The sequence below is a fragment of the Oncorhynchus kisutch genome, linkage group LG25 (assembly GCF_002021735.2).
Source record: "Oncorhynchus kisutch isolate 150728-3 linkage group LG25, Okis_V2, whole genome shotgun sequence".
Taxonomy (NCBI): domain Eukaryota; kingdom Metazoa; phylum Chordata; class Actinopteri; order Salmoniformes; family Salmonidae; genus Oncorhynchus; species Oncorhynchus kisutch.
In genome coordinates this window covers 2,268,361-2,290,128 of record NC_034198.2, presented here as the reverse complement: position 1 = coordinate 2,290,128, position 21,768 = coordinate 2,268,361, and the positions used below count along the sequence as shown (strand labels likewise).

Below are 21,768 nucleotides of genomic sequence, written 5' to 3'. Positions count from 1 at the left end.
GCAAAAGAACACAGACACTGGACAGAGGAACTCTGCCTAGAAGGCCAGCATCCCGGAGTCGCCTCTTCACTGTTGAAGCATTCCAGGTGAAGCTGGTTGAGAGAATGGGTGGCTACTTTGAAGAATCTAAATTCAAAAATATATTTGGATTTTTTTCAACACTTTGTTACAACATGATTCCATATGTGTTATTTCATAGTTGTGATGTCTTCACTAGTATTCTACAATGTAGAACATAGTGAAATAAAGAAAAAACCCTTGAATGAGTAGGCGTGTCCATACTTTTGACATAATGTGTATATTTATGGTGTATATACAGAGTGCATTTGTAAAAGAGACCTAGGTCTCAAGATGTCTTTCCTGTGAAAATAATAATACAAAATCACTAATAATTTCACTGTAATCGATTCACAAAAACATAGTCAAGAACACACTTCATTGTTTTAATACTGGAATGGATTTGAAAAAGAACAGATTAAAAAACTATTTACAAGTTTAAGTCCAATTCAACAGTTTTTTTAGTTAGAAAAAACAAAACAAAACATGGAACTTGAAAATGTCACCATAGTTTGATGCACAGTAGGTCAACAAACTTTCACACGGACAAAGTCAAAAAAGAAATCTAATTATTTTCCAACAACTTCAACTAATACTACACATAGGATCCTTAAAAGGGCAATACAATCTATACATTTGTATTTATTTATAATGAACACACTTGCTATCACAAAACAGTTTAGCAAAAGGCCACATTTCCAATGAACTGTTTTGACCACTGTAACTCTTCTCTGTTGATTCACTCTCTTTCTCTCCATACACAGCACACCATTTTCTGATGCATGTCATCTTCATAAATTACAACATTGGGGGCATTCGACGTTGCAGCCGACTTTAAAGGTTGATTTCCTGTTGACAACATTGCAGACGCATTCCAGATCTTACTGTACAATGCATGGATAGGTATTTAACATATCAGCTAACCACATCATATGATATAGCAATCTGACGGGCCAACTGCACAGTCGATGACTTGGCACACAACCATTGATTGATGCAATGGAACGCCTGCACATCATGTTGGGCTGAAACTCGGCCATTACCTTCTATCTCCTCTACCTCAGAATACAGCCCTCCCACTCATATCCAGGTAGGACCCCTGAGCGTGGGTGTGGCCATGCTGGTGCTGCCTGTACATGTGCCTGAGAGGTATGGGGAAGGACGAGCGGGGGTCCTGACAGAGGCGCAGAGGATAGGAAGAGAAGGGGGGATAGAGTGCAGGGGGTGTGGAGGAGGAGGAGACACAGGATGAAAGAGAGGGATCCAGTGGAGGCAGGAGTGAGGGATGGTGAAGTACCATTTCTGGAAGATAGGGTGCGCCAGAGTTGAACTGGGAGAAGGAGCCAATCTCGGTGGGCGCTATCGGGGGGTAGGAGGAGGGCGTGGTGGTCTGGTTCTGGAGACATGCCGTTGGAGGGAGGGAGTGGTTGGTCAGGGAGAAGGGTGGGATGTGAGAAGAGGCAGAAGGCTGGAAAGAGGCGACGGACACAGAGGGAATGGCGGAACAGGAAGAGGGTTGGTAAACTGGATTAGGAAGGGAGGATGGGGGGTGAGTGAAGGAGGAAGGAAGAAAGGACGACCCAACAGAGGGAGCTTGGATCTGAGTCGGGATGGGAATAGACACAGAGTGGACGGAGCCGGAGGAAGCATTCGGAAGAGTCCAATTTTGAACTGAAGAGCAAGAAGAGAGGGATGAAGGGAGAGAGGGAAAGGGATAAGATAGAGGTGCGGAATGGGAAGAAAGAGAGTAAGGGAGAGAGGGAACGGGGTGTGATTGAGAAGTTGAGGGACTTGAGAGGTTGAAGAGAGACGGAGGGGTGGTTTGGATGACGTTGGAGAGAGGTAGGTTTGGGTAGGGGTATGCTGTGGGGTTAAAGACCAACAGAGGGGGAGTCTGGTTGGAGATGGGGACAGCTTGTAGAGCCTGGTTCGGGGGAGTGAGCATGGAATGGGTGGTCACCCCATTCTGCTGGATGGGTTGACAGGAGGGAGGAGGGAGTGATGGAAAAGAGGTATTTGTGGGTGTATGAGGACTGAGCAGGCCTTGCTGTGGGATGGATGGAAGGATGGATTGACAGGAGGTGGAGGACAGGAGAGGCTTGGGGGAGGATGAAGTGGAAATAGGCACGGTGGGGTAGGTGAAACTAGTTTGCTGAAGCGAGGGAGATGTGGTGGAGGAAGGGAGGGTAGGAGAAGAGGAGAGAATAGAGGGATAGTCAGTGGTGGCCATGGATGGATAATTAAAAGCAGAAGTGGGGGAGGGTTGGGGGATGGAGGGATCTGAGCGGTAGGAGGACGAAGACTGAGGATGAGGAGCAGGGTCAAAAGAGGAAGAACCAAGAGGAGTAGCTGGATATGTCCCATTGTAAGTGGAAAGACTCATAGAGACGGACCTGCAAGGTAAAAATAAAATACAAATCTCATTATTGTAACCTGCTGTGAATGTAACTGACACATAACAGCTGACCAAAGGTGTTGTACCAATGACTTGTTAATTATTTAAAGACATGGATGGGGTACATCTCAATACTCTAAAGTGTCTTTGTATCCATCTGCACTCACTGACATTAAAGGAGGTTGCAGGTGAAATCCAGCAAAGTCTAGGTAGGCATCCTCGATCTCCACATTGCTTTTATATAGCCAGGATTTTCATATCAGTGCAGATGAAGCATATATATTTTTAAATGTAACCTTTATTCAACTAGGCCTGTCAGTTTAGAATAAATTGTTATTTACATTGGTGGCCTACTGGGGAACAGTGGGTTAAACTGCCTTTTTCAGGAGCAGAATGACAGATTTGCACCTTGTCAGCTCGGGGATTTGTTCCAGCAACCTTTTGGTTACTGGCCCAACGCTCTAACCACTAGGCTACCTGCCGCCCCAAAGAGCTAACCTTGGCCGCAGATCCTTACTTTAGACAATCAGCATGCACCCATTGTGAACTTAAATGTTTATAAACCCAAAACTCACCTGTCCATCATTCCATCGGAGACTTTGTTGCCCGATGCATCTTGTGGCCCCTTGGTTATATCGGCCGTGATGTTAGCTGTGATGTCAGTCATCTGGGAGGCAATGAAGGTTTGGCCCACCAGGTCTAGAGCCTGCTGCTGCTCTGGAACAGGGCTCTCCTGGAAAGGCGTTTCGTTGGAGCCATACCCACACACAGACTCAGGGAGAGGGGGAAGGGATGGAAGAGATGCCAGGGCCAGGCTCTGGAGGTCGGGGGAGGAGGAGGAAGAGGAGTACTGAGACAGGAGCTCAGTGGAGTCACACGGGTCACAGCTCACTGAGAGAGAGGTTCGAGAAAGTAGATATAAAATAGAGGGACAGAAAAACAGAGTAAAATAGGATTTTTGTTGATCATTGTAAAAACAATAAACAAAGCATATGCATAAATCAAATCATTGAGGAGGACACAGAAAATGGTCAGAAAAGCATCATCATTGAGGAGGACACAGAAAATGGTCAGAAAAGCATCATCATTGAGGAGGACACAGAAAATGGTCAGAAAAGCATCATCATTGAGGAGGACACAGAAAATGGTCAGAAAAGCATCATCATTGAGGAGGACACAGAAAATGGTCAGAAAAGCATCATCATTGAGGAGGACACAGAAAATGGTCAGAAAAGCATCATCATTGAGGAGGACACAGAAAATGGTCAGAAAAGCATCATCATTGAGGAGGACACAGAAAATGGTCAGAAAAGCATCATCATTGAGGAGGACACAGAAAATGGTCAGAAAAGCATCATCATTGAGGAGGACACAGAAAATGGTCAGAAAAGCATCATCATTGAGGAGGACACAGAAAATGGTCAGAAAAGCATCATCATTGAGGAGGACACAGAAAATGGTCAGAAAAGCATCATCATTGAGGAGGACACAGAAAATGGTCAGAAAAGCATCATCATTGAGGAGGACACAGAAAATGGTCAGAAAAGCATCATCATTGAGGAGGACACAGAAAATGGTCAGAAAAGCATCATCATTGAGGAGGACACAGAAAATGGTCAGAAAAGCATCATCATTGAGGAGGACACAGAAAATGGTCAGAAAAGCATCATCATTGAGGAGGACACAGAAAATGGTCAGAAAAGCATCATCATTGAGGAGGACACAGAAAATGGTCAGAAAAGCATCATCATTGAGGAGGACACAGAAAATGGTCAGAAAAGCATCATCATTGAGGAGGACACAGAAAATGGTCAGAAAAGCATCATCATTGAGGAGGACACAGAAAATGGTCAGAAAAGCATCATCATTGAGGAGGACACAGAAAATGGTCAGAAAAGCATCATCATTGAGGAGGACACAGAAAATGATCAGAAAAGCATCATCATTGAGGAGGACACAGAAAATGGTCAGAAAAGCATCATCATTGAGGAGGACACAGAAAATGGTCAGAAAAGCATCATCATTGAGGAGGACACAGAAAATGGTCAGAAAAGCATCATCATTGCAATTAATGATTGTAGGATGGAAAAGGAATGAACAAGTTGAATGAAATTTGAGTAATATTATTAAACTCACCAATATCTAGAGGTTCATTTAGCTTCCGCTTTTGCCTCACGTCCCTCTGTCTGGAAGAAAATAAAAATAGAGATAGGTGAGTGTATGTGGAAATATTAGTGTGTGTGGATGTGCGTGCAGGTGTGTGTGTGTGAGCATGTGTGTCTGTGTGTGCTATACCTTTTGCTATTCATGCCATCCTCTCTAAAGCCCTTAGCGAAGGGATTGGATTGGATCTTCAGTTCAGTGATCTGCCAATCAGTCACACAGTCAGTAAGCATTATGAGAAGAATAGAAAGTATTGTATATTAGAAGTGTATAAAAACATTCTCTGAGAAACTATATTATCTTTTACCCATTTGTTATTTTATGCATATATACTGTCACTCGTTCTCTCTCTCTCTCTCTCTCTCTCTCTCTCTCACACACACCCTTCACCCTTCCTTCCCTTACTTTATTGTTCTGGTAGGCGGTGACGGTGAGGAACTGGGTCTCTGGGAAGATGAAGGAGTGTTGCCCTCCCCCCCACCTCAGCACGTCCCTGGCCTCAATCACGTGTACCCGTGGCTGGTAACGGTGGAGGGAGTGGAGGATGATCTACGAGAAAGAAGAGAGAGCGAGGAAGGAAAAAAGTCATTATTATTGTCATTAAGATGATCACCTATAAAACACACACACAACACACACACATCAACCCCCCCTCCCTCCCACACACACACACACTCACTGTCATACTTTATTTCTCCCACTATACTCACATATCCCTGTGTGTCCAGCGTGTTGTTGGTGAGCTTGGCGCGGTGGAAGGAGATGCTCCTGCTCTGCCAGTGGGCACCCGTGGCTGGCGAGTCTGGGTGGATAAACACCCGGTCGGGTAAGCGGGCCTCAGCGCCACCCACCACCTGCCAGGTGTCACCCTGGAAGCGGTAGCGAGAGGTGTCCATGGCCACCATATCCAGCAGCAGGATGTAGCGCAGCGCCGGGTTCAGGCCTGACAGCTTTACCCTCAGCTGGGGGAACATCCGCCTTGGAGGAGGGAGGAAAGAGTGGACGAAGGGAGACAGAAATCAGGTGGGGGAGAAAGAGAGGGAAAGATAATGATTTTATTACACAAATGTATTACACAATTTTAGAAGCATTACAAAGTATCAATGGCAGCTAGGCTGAATTATTTGATTCAATTTACACATTACATTGGAAGAGAGGAAAAGATAGAGAGAGAAAGAAGAAAAGGGAAAGAAAGAGAGAGAGGGATATAAGGAAAGGGAGGGAGATAGAGAGAAAGAAACAGAAGGGTGAGAGAGAGAGAAAGAAATAAGGGAAAGAAAGAGAGAGAGGGATATAAGGAAAGGGAGGGAGATAGAGAGAAAGAAACAGAAGGGTGAGAGAGAGAGAAAGAAATAAGGGAAAGAAAGAGAGAGAGGGATATAAGGAAAGGGAGGGAGATAGAGAGAAAGAAACAGAAGGGTGAGAGAGAGAGAAAGAAATAAGGGAAAGAAAGAGAGAGAGGGATATAAGGAAAGGGAGGGAGATAGAGAGAAAGAAACAGAAGGGTGAGAGAGAGAGAAAGAAATAAGGGAAAGAAAGAGAGAGAGGGATATAAGGAAAGGGAGGGAGATAGAGAGAAAGAAACAGAAGGGTGAGAGAGAGAGAAAGAAATAAGGGAAAGAAAGAGAGAGAGGGATATAAGGAAAGGGTGGGAGATAGAGAGAAAGAAACAGAAGGGTGAGAGAGAGAGAAAGAAATAAGGGAAAGAAAGAGAGAGAGGGATATAAGGAAAGGGAGGGAGATAGAGAGAAAGAAACAGAAGGGTGAGAGAGAGAGAAAGAAATAAGAAGTGGGAGAGAGAGAGATTGATAAATATAATCATTTTGTGAAGGCATTTCCCAGTAAATGCATTTCCTTTATTAACCTTTGACCTTTTAGCAGTGGAGATACATTTAAATTTAAAAAAATCGCAACATGGGTCACAGATGGACAGCACTCACCTGCCCTTCTTGGTGATGATCATCTCTGTGCCCACGGAGCAGAAATGTTTCCACAGTGAACCGTTCTCCAGCTCCATCTTGACGCTGTCCTGCTGGCCTTTACAGGTTGACTCGCTGGGGGCGGGGGGTGGGGCCAGAGGGTGAGAGGGCATGGCCCCGGCAGCCATGTCATAGGAGGAGGGGTAGAGGGGCATGTGGGCAGGAGGTTCCCTATCTGGTAGGGGGGGGGGGGGCATATAATTATAATTAATTGGCTTCAGTTAGGGTTCAAGTAAGCATGGGAGTGCTGTGCAACCTAACATCTAAATTAAAGGACATTTCCACCCAAAAACAGGAATGCCACCGGTATGATGCTAAATGCATCTTATTGGCTCTATTTCTGTATTTTGAAAGTTTTAAAAGTATTTCAGGACTATATCAACATTGGACTAATGAAACAAATACCAAAAGATCATTTTTGGGTGAAATTTTCTAAGGGGCCAGGGTATCCCCATTTCAATTTGTAGCATTGGTGGCATAGTCATAACAAATGACACCACAATAAGTAAATAAGTAATTCCAATCCTGAATTTGGTGTTGATCAATGACCATTTTGGCATTGAGATAAGCATTACCACATAATGTTAACACTCTGACATTCATACTAATACATTTGATCAGATCTTATCATAAAACAATGGTAACGATTGACACATTTTGACAAGGTCAACTTGAACCATGATCTGAATTGGACTGGGTAATTATGACAGTATTTCAAAGGATTAACCATGAATTGTAAAGCACCACATGACATGCACACACACTGATGCTTTCTCTCAAATACACATTGACACAGACAGACAGATGCACACACTCGCCTCTATAGTAGCAGTCTCCCACTCGTTGGTGCCCAAGGGCCAAACTGGGGTACATCTCCACACTCAGCATCTCTTCGTTCTCGCTATACCTCTCTTTCTCTCCTTTTCCTCTCCCTTGCTCAGTAACTCACTCGATTTATCTCTTTCTCTCTCTGTCCATTTACTCCCAATCAGTGTGTTTGTTCTCCAGTGCGATTTGTCCTTGATGTTTCGATCTTGTCCTTGTAGTATTCTCTGAGTTTTCTTTTTGGCTATGGTATTTCTTCTTTTTTTCCCCCTTCACTCTGTCTGTCTTGTCCCTCTCTCTTTCTCTTCTTTAAGTGTCCCTCTCGCTCAGGGCCTATGTGTTATATAGGTGAGTGAGGCTTCACACGTCGGGCCAAATGGTTTTCACACTTCCTTCTTTTTAACTCTCCCTAGGACCAACCTGCAGGCTGCAGGCCCCCTCTCTGTTCTCATTCTCTAAACAGACAGCTGACCAACACAAAAACAGCACAGAGCAGCGTGTTTACATCAAGAAATAAGGCCAGTTATATACACACACACAATATATATATATACACAGTACCAGTCAAAAGTTTAGACACCTACTCATTCAAGGGTTTTTCTTTATTTTTAGAAAAAATGTATTGTAGAATAATAGTGAAGACATCAAAACTATGAAACAACAAGTAGTAAGCAAAAAAGTGTTCAACAAATCAAAATATAATTTATATTTGAGATTCTTCCAAGAAGCCACCCTTTGCCTTGATGACAGCTTTGCACACTCTTGGCATTCTCTCAACCAGCTTCATGAGGCCACCTGGAATGCATTTCAATTAACAGGTGTGCCTTGTTAATTTGTGGAATTTATTTCCTTCTTAATGCGTTTGAGGCGATCAGTTGTGTTGTGACAAAGTAGAAATAGCCCTATTTGGTAAAAGACCAAGTCCATATTATGACAAGAACAGCTCAAATAAGTAAAGAGAAACAACATGAAAGTCAGTCAATCCGGAAAATGTCAAGAACATTTAAAGTTTCTTCATGTGCAGTCACAACGACTATCAAGCTCTATGATGAAACTGGCTCTCATGAGGACCATCACAGGAAAGGAAGACCCAGAGTTACCTCTGCTGCAGAGCATAAGATCATTAGAGTTACCAGACTCAGATATTGCAGCCCAAATAGATGCTTCAAAGAGTTCAAGTAACAGACACATCAACCTCAACTGTTCAGAGGAGACTGTGTGAATCAGGCCTTCATGGTCGAATTATTGCAAAGAAACCACTACTAAAGGACACCAATAAGAATAGACTTTCTAGGGACAAGAAACACGAGCAATGGACATTAGACCGGTGGAAATCTGTCCTTAGGTCTGATGAGTCCAAATTTGAGATTTTTGGTTCCAAACGCTGTGTCTTTGTGAGACGGATGATCTCTGCACGTGTGGTTCCCATCGTGAAGCATGGAGGAGGAGGTATGATGGTGTGGAGATGGTTTGCTAGTGACACTGTCAGTGATTTATTTAGAATTAAAGTCACATTTTTTTGCAAATTTAGTAAAACAGAAATACCTTATTTACATAACTATTCAGACCCTTTGCTTTCAGACTTGAAATTGAGCTCAGGTGCATCCTGTTTCCATTGATCATCCTTGAGATGTTTATTCAACTAGATTGGAGTCAACCTGTGGTAAATTCAATTGATTGGACATGACTCTGAAAGGTACAGACCTGTCTATATAAGGTCACACAGTTGACTGCGTGTCAGAGCAAAAACCAAACCATGAATTGTCCGTAGAGCTCCGAGACAGGATTGTGTCAAGGCACAGATCTGGGGAAGGGTACCAAAACATTTCTGCAGCATTAAAAGTCCCCAAGAACAGCATGACCTCCGTCATTCTTAAATGGAAAAAGTTTGGAACCACCAAGACTCTTCCTAGAGCTGGAAGCCACGGCCAAACTGAGCAATCGGGGGAGAAGTGCCTTGGTCAGGGAGGTGACCAAGAACTCGATGGTCACTCTGACAGAGCTCTAGAGTTCCTCTGTGGAGATGGGAGAACCTTACAGATGGAGAACCATCTCTGTAGCACTCCACCAATCAGACCTTTATGGTAGAGTGGTCAGATGGAAGCCACCCCTCAATAAAAGGCACGTGACAGCCTGCTTGGAGTTTGTCAAAAGGAACCTAAAGACTCTCAGACCATAAGAAACAAGATTATCTGGTCTGATGAAACCAAGATTGAACTCTTTGGCCTGAATGCCAAGCGTCACGTCTGGAGGAAACCTGGCACCATCCCTATGGTGAATCATGGTGGTGGCAGCATCATGCTGTGGATGTGTTTTTCAGGGGAACGGACTGGGAGACTAGTCAGTATCAAGGCAAAGATGAATGGAGCAAAGTACAGAGAGATCCTTGATGAAAACCTGCTCAACAGCCTTCAGGACCTCAGACTGGGTCAACTGTTCACCTTCCAATAGGACAACTACCCTAAGCACACAGCCAAGAAAATGCAGGAGTAGCTTTGGTACAAGTTTCTGAATGGGAGAAACTCCCCAAATACAGGTGTGCCAAGCTTTTAGCATCATACCCAAGAAGACTCAATGCTGTAATTGCTGCCAAAGGTGCTTCAACAAAGTACTGAGTAAAGGGTCTGAATACTTATGTAAATGTCATATTTTAGTTTTGTATTTTTTATTTGATTCTAAAAACCTGTTTTTGCTTTGTCATTATGGGGTATTGTGTGTAGTTTGATTGGGGGAAAAAGTCTGTAACCTAACAACATGTGGAATAGTCAAGGGGTCTGAATACTTTCAGAAGGCACTGTATATATACACTACATGACCAAAGTATGTGGACACCTGCTTGTCAAACGTCTCATTCCAAAATCATGGGCATTAATATGGAGTTGGTCCCCCCTTCGCTGCTTTAACAGACTCTACTCTTCTGAGAAGGTTTTCCACTAGAACATTGCTTTACAGATTTGCTTCCATTCAGCCACAAGAGCATTAGTAAGGTTGGGCGATTCAATTATCTCCACAAACCATTACTCTCGCTTTCAGCATTGTCATGCTGAAACAGGAAAGGGTGTTCCCCAAACTGTTGCCACAAAGTTAGAAACACAGAATCGTCTAGAATGTCATTGTATGATGTAGTGTTAAGATTTCCCCTCACTGAAACAAAGGGGCCTAGCACAAACCATGAAAAACATCACCAGACCATTTTTCCTCCTCCACCAATCTTACCAGTTGGCACTATGCATTGGGGCAGGTAGCGTTCTCCTGGCATCCGTCAAACCCAGTTTTGTCCGTTGGACTGCCAGATGGTGAAGCGTGATTCCTCACTCCAGAGAACGCATTTCCACTGCTCCAGAGTCCAATGGCGGTGAGCATAACAAAACTACAGCCGATGAACAGTTATTGGGCTTCCAGAGGTAGTTTGAAACTTGGAGGAGGAGGATAGGCGATTTTTACACGCATACACACTTTAGCACTCGGTGGTCCCGTAATGTAAGCTTGTGTGGTTTACCACATTGTAGACGTTTCCACTTCACAATAAGAGCACTTACAGTTGACCGTGGCAGCTCTAGCAGAACAGAAATTTGACAAACTGACTTGTTGGAAAGGTTCTATGACGGTGCCACATTGAAAGTCACTGAGCTCTTCAGGCCATTCTACTGCCAATGTTAATCTATGGAGATTGCTGTGTGCTCGATGTTATACACCTGTCAGCAACGGGTGTGGCTGAAATAGCCGAATCCACTAATTTGAATGGGTGTCCACATACAGTTGAAGTCGTAAATTTACCTTAGCCAAATGCATTTAAACTCATGTTTTCACAATTCCTGACATTTAATCCGAGTACAAATTCCCTGTCTTATTTTAAGGATGTGGAATGACAGAATAATAGTAGAGTGATTTATTTCAGCTTTTATTTATTTCATCACATTCCCATTGGGTCAGAAGTTTACATACACTCAATTAGTATTTGGTAGCATTGCCTATAAATTGTTTAACGTAGGTCAAACATTTCGGGTAGCCTTCCACAAGCTTCCCACAATAAGCTGGGTGAATTTTGGCCCATTCCTCCAGACAGAGCTGGTGAAATTGAGTCAGGTTTGGAGGCCTCCTTGCTCGCACACTCTTTTTCAAATGTTCTATAGGATTGAGGTCAGGGCTTTGTGATGGCCACTCCAATACCTTGACTTTGTTGTCCTTAAGCCATTTTGCCATAACTTTGGAAGTATGCTTGGGGTCATTGTCCATTTGGAAGACTCATTTGCGACCAAGCTTTAACTTCCTGACTGATGTCTTGAGATGTTGCTTCAATATATCCACATAATTTCCAGCCTCATGATGCCATCTATTTTGTGAAGTGCACTAGTCCCTCCTGCAGCAAAGCACCCGCACAACATGATGCTCCCACCCCCGTGCTTCACGGTTGGGATGGTGTTCTTCAGCTTGCAAGCCTCCCCCTTTTCCCTCCAAACATAACGATGGTCATTATGGCCAAACAGTTCTATTTTTGTTTCATCTGACCAGAGGACATTTCTCCAAAAAGTATGATCTTTGTCCCCATGTGCAGTTGCAAACCGTAGTCTGGCATTTTTATGGCGGTTTTGGAGCAGTGGCTTCTTCCTTGCTGAGAGGCCTTTCAGGTTACGTCGATGTAGGACTTGTTTTACTGTGGATATAGATATTTTTGTACCTGTTTCCTCCATCATATTCACTAGGTTCTTTGCTGTTGTTCTGGGAATGATTTGCACTTTTAACACCAAAGTACTTTCATCTCTAGGAGACTGCTTCTCCTTCCTGAACGGTATGATGGCTGTGTGGTCCCATGGTGCCTATACTTGCATTCTATTGTTTGTACAGATGAACGTGGTACCTTCAGGCATTTGGAAATGGCTCCCAAAGATGAACTAGACTTGTGGAGGTCTACAATTTTTTTTGTGAGGTCTTGGCTGATTTCTTTAGATTTTCCCATGATGTCAAACAAAGAGGCACTGAGTTTGAAGGTAGGCCTTGAAATACATCCACAGGTACACCTCCAATTGGCTCAAATGATGTTAATTAGCCTATCAGAATCTTCTAAAGCCATTACAAATTTCTGGAATTTTCTAAGCTGTTTTAAAGGCACAGTCAACTTAGTGTATGTACAATTCTGACCCACTGGAATTGTGATACAGTGAATTATAAGTGAAATAATCTGTCTGTAAACAATTGTTGGAAAAACTTACTTGTGTCATGCACAAAGTAGATGTCCTAACCGACTTGTCAAAACTATAGTTTGTTACAAGAATTGTGTGGAGTGGTTGAAAAACAAGTTTTAATGACTCCAACCTAAGTGTATGTAAACTTCAACTGTATCTTGGTGTATATGGTGTATGTATATCATTTTTTTACCGTCATACCTTGTCATTACTGAAATATTAACTTGGTTGTCATCTTAGATGTATTTGTGACATGCATACAGCCCCTGAAATGTCTCTCACCTCTGTACCTTAATCCATCTGTCAAGGGTTTGTCACAGTAAAAGGACAGATATCACTGACATTAGTACCAATACCTTTCCCTAGTGATGAACCAGCAGTTAACATGTTTTCAGATTCAGAGTGTTTAATAGTCACATGTACAGAGGTGCAGCACTATATACATCATAACTGCAGCGGTGTTTAATAAATACATGTCCATGGGGGGGGGCAGAGTAAAGACTGTTGATGGGGAGGGAATGACCATTGAGGGGGTGTGGGGACCAAGTTAAATAAAAACAATAATCAAAATGATCTATAATATACTGCCCATCACTGTCAACACACACACACACCCCCATCACACACATGCCTATATTGGGGGGCTACTGACGGGTTCCCTGTGGTCATGTGATTACTTTAGTCTTCCTCTCTGGGACTCCCTGTCACCCTCTCCCAGTAGGAGACCAGGGGTCGTATGCAGGTGGAAGACTTGGACAGAGGCAGTTTGGTCCTGGGCTGCCAGTTTGGTCTTTACATAAACAAGGATGTCTAGAATTCTCTAGAATTCTAAAAAGAAGCATGGTGTAAGAATTTAAATTTGTGAAATAATCAATACCCGCACACTGATGAACGTTTCAGCTGATTTACAACGGTTTGATCCGATTGTCTTCATCAGAACTAAATTCAAAGCATTTATTTGCTAGTTCAATTAATGGTTAATTAATGCTAGGTTATTAATGGCTGTAATAACAATGGAGGTGATATCAGTTATGCTCAGAAATGCAGTCCATACATTTCCATAGATGCAGTTCGACATATGCTGATTTTTCAGGATCACAGCACATTCCTCAGTTAAGTTTAGTGAGTGCTGGTTAGACAGGGGTTAAATTGATATTTGGAGGTGTTAAACTGTCATCATAACAGTTTTGCATTCCATTGTAATTTTGGACTGAAATCTATTTTCAGTATGATCCTCAATTTGACCTGTTGTACTATTTTACAACAGAGTGACTTCTTGTCAACATTCATCCATGCTGATTTATCCAGATTCGTTGAATATATACTGAACCAAAAATATAAATGCAACATGCAACAATTTCAACGATTTGAACGAGTTACAGTTCCTATAAGGAAATAAATCAATTGAAATAAATAAATGAGGCCCTAATCTATGGATTTCACATGACTGGGCAGGGACGCAGCCATTGTTGGGCCTGCGAGGGTATAGGCCCACCCCTTGGGGAGCCAGGCTCAGCCAATCACAATGATTTTTTCCTCAGTTTGATCAGCTGTCTGGGTGGCTGGTCTCAGACAATCCAGCAGGTGAAGAAGCCGGACGTGAAGGTCCTTGGCTGGCGTGGTTACACGTTGTCTGCGGTTGGACGTACTGCCAAATTCTCTAAAACGATGTTGGAGGCAGCTTATGGTAGAGAAATGAACATACAATTCTGGTGGACATTCCTGCAGTCAGCATGTCATTTGCATGCTCCCTCAAAACTTGAGACATCTGTGGCATTGTGTTGGTGTCAAAACGGCACATTTTAGAGTGGCCTTTTATTGCCCCCAGCTTGTTGATATGCCACACCTGTCAGGTGGATGGATTATCTTGGCAAAGGAGAAATGTTCACTAACAGGAATGTAAACACATTTGTGCACATCATTGGAGAGAAGTAAGATTTTAGTGCATATGGGCAATTTCTGGGATCTTTTATTTTAGCTTATGAAACATGGGACCAATGTGTTACATGTTGGCTTTATATGTGTTGTTTTTCAGTATAGATTTCCCCATCATCTAACATGTTACATGTTGGCTTTATATGTGTTGTTTTTCAGTATAGATTTCCCCATCATCTAACATGTTACATGTTGGCTTTATATGTGTTGTTTTTCAGTATAGATTTCCCCATCATCTAACATGTTGGGTTTATATGTGTTGTTTTTCAGTTAATCGGGAGGTACCGGAACAAAAAGTGAGATTGGGGAGGATCTGGGGAGTTTTGAGGTACCGGAACAAAAAGTGAGATTGGGGAGGATCTGGGGAGTTTTGAGGTACCGGAACAAAAAGTGAGAGTGGGGGGGATCTGGGAAGTTTTGAGGTACCGGAACAAAAAGTGAGATTGGGGAGGATCTGGGGAGTTTTGAGGTACCGGAACAAAAAGTGAGAGTGGGGGGGGATCTGGGGAGTTTTGAGGTACCGGAACAAAAAGTGAGAGTGGGGGGGATCTGGGGAGTTTTGAGGTAGAACAAAAAGTGAGTGTGGGGGGAATCTGGGGAGTTTTGAGGTACCGGAACAAAAAGTGAGAGTGGGGGGGATCTGGGGAGTTTTGAGGTACCGGAACAAAAAGTGAGATTGGGGAGGATCTGGGGAGTTTAGAGGTACCGGAACGCGTGGGGGGGGGGGGGGGGGGTGGAATCATCTTTATAATAAAGTATTGCATGCATGTCATCACATTTGCATAGTGGCATACATCAGTAGAGTAGAGGCACTCACAGAAGTTGCACACATGGTGAACAGTATTTATAGCCTAGGGTCCAGGAATTTTTTTAATAAATGCATTTCATGCAATTCTGCTTCATTTTACATGACTGAAGAATTTGGCCAAATATTTTTTTATGCCGCACACATGATCGAAATGGCAGGCTACTTTGACACTGACAAACTGAGAACCTGAGATTAACCAAAATGACCGTGTCTTGAATCCATCAATAGCCTAGGTGTGTGGAGACACATGCAGTATCGTAGGCTTCAATAGTTCTAAAAAGCCTTTCCAGTTTCAAACTCACCCAATGACGAGCAGCTTACTGGCTGGTGATCTCTTGTAAAACAATATTTGGAAGTTGATCAAATATTTTGGCAGCCTATATTTTAGAGTCTTCTATTTTCATTAGGAGACATTTGCTTTCCATCCGGTGCTTTCCCTCCATTGTATTTGAAATATTGCTAAAGGCCTGTTTTGTCTGCGTGCTGTTTTTTTCACTGATGATTTGCGTGTGTTCACGAATGTAGGCTATTCCTTCTTATTGGGCTACAATCCACAGCTAGGCTATTTAAAAAAAAGAAGCTATTGATCATATGTGGCTAAATTAAATTATAGGCTTTCTCATGGTGTACAGCAGTGGAATATTCTGAATGACTACATTTATTTCTGAACAGACAGCAGTAATTCTTTGGAAAATGTATTTTCACTTATCAGTGATGCTCGCAGTTCCTTCAGAACCCTTCAGGCGGCTATGATTCTATTAGAAAACAAATGACCTGCAACGCTGGAGAGATGAGAGTTGCAGGGCTCATGTCTATCAGGGCAGAGAGGGAGAGAGATACTGGCACGCTTCTCACAAGGCCACTGCCATGCGTTGGTCTCAAACATAGGTTACAATGTTGCTCAAACCATAAACCCGGGCCGCACAACCCTAATCAACTCTTGGAATAACTAGGGCCATGCTGAAAATGGCTCAAATTAAGCACAGGCTCAAATACAGGTAAAAGCCAAACCAATGTGGTTCAGTTGGTTCGTTGTGTGTTTTATTCCTGCATGAAAGTATATTCACTCAAGTAAGTCACTGGATAAAAGCGTCTGCTAAGTGCATATATCCCCGTTATGACTAAAATGAACTCATTTTTTCGTCTTTATTGGCTTTGAATCAAATCAGGTTTTTGCCATCTGTGTTCACCCTGAATGTGCTAACTCTGAATGTAACAGTAAACGCAGATGCAGATGACAAATGTCAAATAAAAAGCAAATAGATAAAAAAAAATAGGAATTCAATCTAGTCACAAAGGGGCTAAGTAACAGACATTCATGGCAGGCCAAAGTAACACATTTAGGGGAAAAGGGAGGGAGAGGCTGAATGTTGTTGTAGTTGTTGTTTTTCTTGTCCATTTGTGGGGGGTTGGAGAGAGGGATGAAAGGCAGCCAGTGGGGTGGAAGGGAAGTGGAGGTGAGAAGTAAGGACACCTCGCCTGTCTGCCACAGAGGGGGTGGGGAGTGGGGAGTGAGGTCATTACCCATGTTGGGGGGGGTTAATGTGTTTATGGGCCGACAGGTGTGATGGTACCAGGCTTCCATTATCAGTAATGATGGGGATCATTTCCCTCTGTGGGTTCTGTTCAGGTCTACTAGAGTGAGTTGTTGGTATTGTGTACTGTAGCCAGTGTTTGTTTCGTGTTGTTCTATAGCCATTACCACAACCTCGCACTTTCCCTCTGTGGGTTCTGTTCAGGTCTACTAGAGTGAGTTGTTGGTATTGTGTACTGTAGCCTGTGTTTGTTTCGTGTTGTTATATAGACATTACCACAACCCCCCCCACCAGCCTCTTCTCTCACCACTACCATGTGCTTTGTAAGCCTTATTTGCTTATTTCATAGTTTATTTCTTTGTGAGTCTTTCCAACACAATCTATATTGAAAGTATCGTAAATTCAGGGTTGATTAAGTGTCTCAGAGTAGGAGTAATTCTAAATCAGGTCAGGGCTACGTGCAGGCCAGTCAAGTTCTTCCACACGATCTCGACAAACCTTTCCTGTATGGATCTCACTTTGTGCAAGGGGGCGTTGTCATGCTGAAACAGGAAAGGGTGTTCCCCAAACTGTTGTCACAAAGTTGGAAACACAGAATGTCATCTAGAATGTCATTGTATGCTGTAGCATTAAGATTTCCCTTCACTGGAACTAAGGGGCCTAGTCTGAACCATGAAAACAGCCCCAGACCATTATTCCTCCTCCACCAAACATTTCCCCTGCTCCAGAGTCCAATGGCGATGAGCTTTACACCAGTCCAGCCGACGCTTAGCACTGCGATCTTAGGCTTGTGTGCAGCTGCTTGGCAATGGAAACCCATTTCATGACACTCCCTGATGAACAGTTCTTGTGCTGACATTGCTTTCAGTGTCAGCTTGGAACTCAGTAGTGAGTGTTGCAACCGAGGACAGACAAATTTTTACGTGCCCTGCGCTTCAGCGGTCCCATCCTGTGTGCTTGTGTGGCCTACCACTTCGCGGCTGAGCTATTTTTGCTCCTAGACTGGGGCAGCTCTTGCAGGGCCGACATTTTATCAACTGACTTGTTGAAAAGCTGGCATCCCATGAACGTGCCACATTCTTCAGTAACATTTGTCTATGGAGATTACATTGCTTTGTGCTCAAGTGTATACACCTGTCAGCAATGGGTGTGGCTGAAATAGCCAAATCCATCAATTTGAAGGGGTGTCCACATTTGTGTGTGTGTATATATTATTATATTTTCCCCCTGAACAAGGCAGTTAACCCACTGATCCTAGGCCGTCATTGTAAGTAAGAATTTGTTCTTAACTGACTTGCCCAGTTATACTGTATACCGTATATCTCGCTGGTCACCACCAAAACCAATTCTTCCTTTGGCCGCCTCTCCTTCCAGTTCTCTGCTGCCAATGGCTGGAACAAACTACAAAAATCTCTGAAACTGGAAACACTTATCTCCCTCACTAGCTTTAAGCACCAGCGGTCAGAGCAGCTCACAGATTACTGCACCTGTACATAGCACATCTATAATTTAGCCAAAACAACTACCTCTCCCCGTAATGTATTTATTTATTTAGCTCCTTTGCACCCCATTATTTCTACTTTGCACATTCTTCCACTGAAAATCTACCATTCCAGTGTTTTACTTGCTATATTTTATTTACTTCACCACCATGGCCTCTTTTTTGCCTTTACCTCCCTTATCTCACCTCATTTGCTCACATCGTATATAGACTTATTTTTCTACTGTATTATTGACTGTATGTTTGTTTTACTCCATGTGTAACTCTGTGTTGTTGTATGTGTCGAACTGCTTTGCTTTATCTTGGCCAGGTCACAATTGTAAATGAGAACTTGTTCACAACTTGCCTACCTGGTTAAATAAAGGTGTTCTCAACTAGCCTACCTGGTTAAATAAAGGTGTTCTCAACTAGCCTACCTGGTTAAATAAAGGTGTTCTCAACTAGCCTACCTGGTTAAATAAAGGTGTTCTCAACCTGCCTACCCGGTTAAATAAAGGTGTTCTCAACCTGCCTACCCGGTTAAATAAAGGTGTTCTCAACTAGCCTACCCGGTTAAATAAAGGTGTTCTCAACTAGCCTACCTGGTTAAATAAAGGTGTTCTCAACTAGCCTACCTGGTTAAATAAAGGTGTTCTCAACTAGCCTACCTGGTTAAATAAAGGTGTTCTCAACTAGCCTACCTGGTTAAATAAAGGTGTTCTCAACTAGCCTACCCGGTTAAATAAAGGTGTTCTCAACTAGCCTACCCGGTTAAATAAAGGTGTTCTCAACTAGCCTACCTGGTTAAATAAAGGTGTTCTCAACTAGCCTACCTGGTTAAATAAAGGTGTTCTCAACTAGCCTACCTGGTTAAATAAAGGTGTTCTCAACTAGCCTACCTGGTTAAATTAAGGTGTTCTCAACAAGCCTACCTGGTTAAATAAAGGTGAAATAAAAAAATAAAACATTTGACAGAGTGAAACATATTCCAAAACATGCATCCTGTTTGCAACAAGGCACTAAAGTAATACTGCAATTCGCTTTCTGTCCTGAATACAGTCTTATGTTTGGGCAAATCCAATACCATACATTACTGAGTAACACTCTCCATATTTCCAAGTGTAGTGGTAGCTGCATTGTGTTATGAGTATGCTTATAATTGTTAAGGACTGAGGAATTTTTCAGGATAAAAAAGAAACCCTGTTCAGTCCTGGTTCAGTCTGCTTTCCACAGGAGATTAACTCACCTTTCAGCAGGACAATAACCTGAAACACAAGTTAAAATCTAGACTGGAGTTGCTTACCAAGAAGACAGTGAATGTTCCTGAGTGGTCGAGATAGATTTTCAAGTATATTTAAGTCAAAACTATGGCAAGACCTGAAAATGGTTGTCTAGCAATGACCAAGAACCAATTTGCCAGACTTTGAAGAGTTTTGAAAAGAATAATGGACAAATGTTGCACAATCCAGGTGTGGAAAGCTCTTAGATACTTACTCAGAAAGACTCGCGGCTGCAATCACTACCAAAGGTGTGTGGTAAACCGCTGGGTGTTGGGTTGAGCGTGCAGATATTAACACAGAGACAGTGAGGTTCTAGTCAGAAAACACAACTTTACTAGGCAACAAAATAACATAGGTTTGGCTCGTTCCACCTTCTCAGGTTCTGCTCCATGTCGTTCTCTCTGTTCCTCCTCACGGTGTGCCACGGTGATCCCTTTATGTGGCCTGCACGGCTGGTTGGCACTCTCCCCTAATTACCTCTACTTGGAGCAGTCAGCGTCGGGGTGCCCAGCCCAAGTACTCCCAGCAGAGGGAGCCAACGTCGCGGCACATCCTCTCCTCTATCACCAACCCCCGGGGTAGACCTCCCGGGATACCACAGGTTCTTCTACAAAGTATTGACAAGGGGTGTGAATACTTATGCAAAATAGATATTTCTTTATTTCATTTAAATACATTTGCAAATATGTCTAAAAACATGTTTTCACCTTGTCATTATGGGGTATTGTGTGTAGATGGGTGAGAGAAATAATGGTTTCATCCAAATAGCATCACATTTCATGAAAAACATAATTTTTTACTATTTGGGACCTTTAAGCAAGTCAGCCATATCAGCTAGGCTCCCTGATGACCAGGTGTAGCTGTGGTTATGATTAACTCCATGGTCAGCTCATGTCACCGTTATTGTGCATTAATACATGTGTAGTGTTGTGTCTTCAATGGCATGCATCTAAAGAAAGAAGACTTTGCCCTACCAAGATGTACATGTTAAAATCACCACTGAAGATTTGTGCACTTCGACATACAACAATGTGATGGTGCGCTAATGAGCTATATCCCTCCCCCGGGGCTAGTTTAGGGCCCTTCAAAAACTCAATTTAGTTTTTTCAGGTTTCTGATTTTTCCCAGTTTATTAAAGTTTTCACCCTCAAAATCACACATTTTTATTAAAAAAACAACTAAAAAGCCTAAAACACACAAGGAGACCCCTTTAATTCAAGTGCGCACCAATTAAGAGACTGTTGTGTTTATCTAGCTGTGTTTCTGTGCTGCACATGTGATGGCAGAGTTTTCTAAACAAATGCCCACCCGATTGATACAAATCATCATGATATAATTCCGCCAGGTAGACCGGCTTTGCAGTCAACATGGGTGTCATGAATACCACCGAAGGTGACTCCCCTTCCTGCTCGGGTGGTGCTCGGCGGTCGTCGTCGCCGGTCTACTAGCTGCCACTGAAGGTGGCTCCCCTTCCTGTTTGGGTGGCGCTCGGCGGTCGTCGTCGCCGGTCTATTGGCTGCCACTGAAGGTGACTCCCCTTCCTGTTCGGGTGGAGCTCGGCGGTCGTCGTCGCCGGCCTATTGGCTGCCACTGAAGGTGACTCCCCTTCCTGTTCGGGTGGAGCTCGGCGGTCGTCGTCGCCGGTCTATTAGCTGCCACTGAAGGTGACTCCCCTTCCTGTTCGGGTGGAGCTCGGCGGTCGTCGTCGCCGGTCTATTAGCTGCCACTGAAGGTGACTCCCCTTCCTGTTCGGGTGGAGCTCGGCGGTCCTCGTCGCCGGTCTATTAGCTGCCACTGAAGGTGACTCCCCTTCCTGTTCGGGTGGAGCTCGGCGGTCCTCGTCGCCGGTCTATTAGCTGCCACTGAAGGTGACTCCCCTTCCTGTTCGGGTGGAGCTCGGCGGTCGTCGTCCCCGGTCTATTAGCTGCCACTGAAGGTGGCTCCCCTTCCTGTTCGGGTGGTGCTCGGCGGTCTTCATCGCCGGTCTATTAGCTGCCACTGAATGTGGCTCCCCTTCCTGTTCGGGTGGTGCTCGGCGGTCGTCGTCGCCGGTCTATTAGCTGCCACTGATCCCTTTTTTCCTTTTCATTTGGTTCTGTCTAATTGTTTTTACCTGTTCCTTGTTGGG

At 43.5% G+C, this 21,768-nt stretch overlaps 1 protein-coding gene across 1 annotated transcript; it reads right to left on the bottom strand.

Annotated features, from left to right (window-relative positions):
• Nucleotides 1-430: 430 nt before the first annotated feature.
• Nucleotides 431-20,051, bottom strand: tbx6 (T-box transcription factor 6). The gene is made up of 8 exons (XM_031804601.1): nt 19,855-20,051; nt 6,556-6,769; nt 5,326-5,593; nt 5,021-5,164; nt 4,748-4,818; nt 4,589-4,638; nt 3,028-3,343; nt 431-2,450 (listed from the first exon to the last, which is right to left on the bottom strand). Exons 2-8 carry the CDS (start codon nt 6,747-6,749, stop codon nt 1,118-1,120), a joined length of 2,376 nt encoding a protein of 791 aa, XP_031660461.1. The 5' UTR covers nt 6,750-6,769; nt 19,855-20,051; the 3' UTR covers nt 431-1,117.
• Between the last annotated feature and the right edge of the window lie 1,717 nt (nt 20,052-21,768).

Bases quoted from the DNA above. Each gene is read 5' to 3' on its own strand.
- tbx6 (XM_031804601.1), bottom strand. From the start codon at position 6,749: ATGCCCCTCTACCCCTCCTCCTATGACATGGCTGCCGGGGCCATGCCC. The intron at 5,165-5,325 runs GTGAGTATAGTG...TCTTTCTCGTAG, and splicing joins CGCTGGACACACAGGGATAT to ATCATCCTCCACTCCCTCCA. The intron at 4,639-4,747 runs GTATAGCACACA...ATTTTCTTCCAG, and splicing joins GATGGCATGAATAGCAAAAG to ACAGAGGGACGTGAGGCAAA.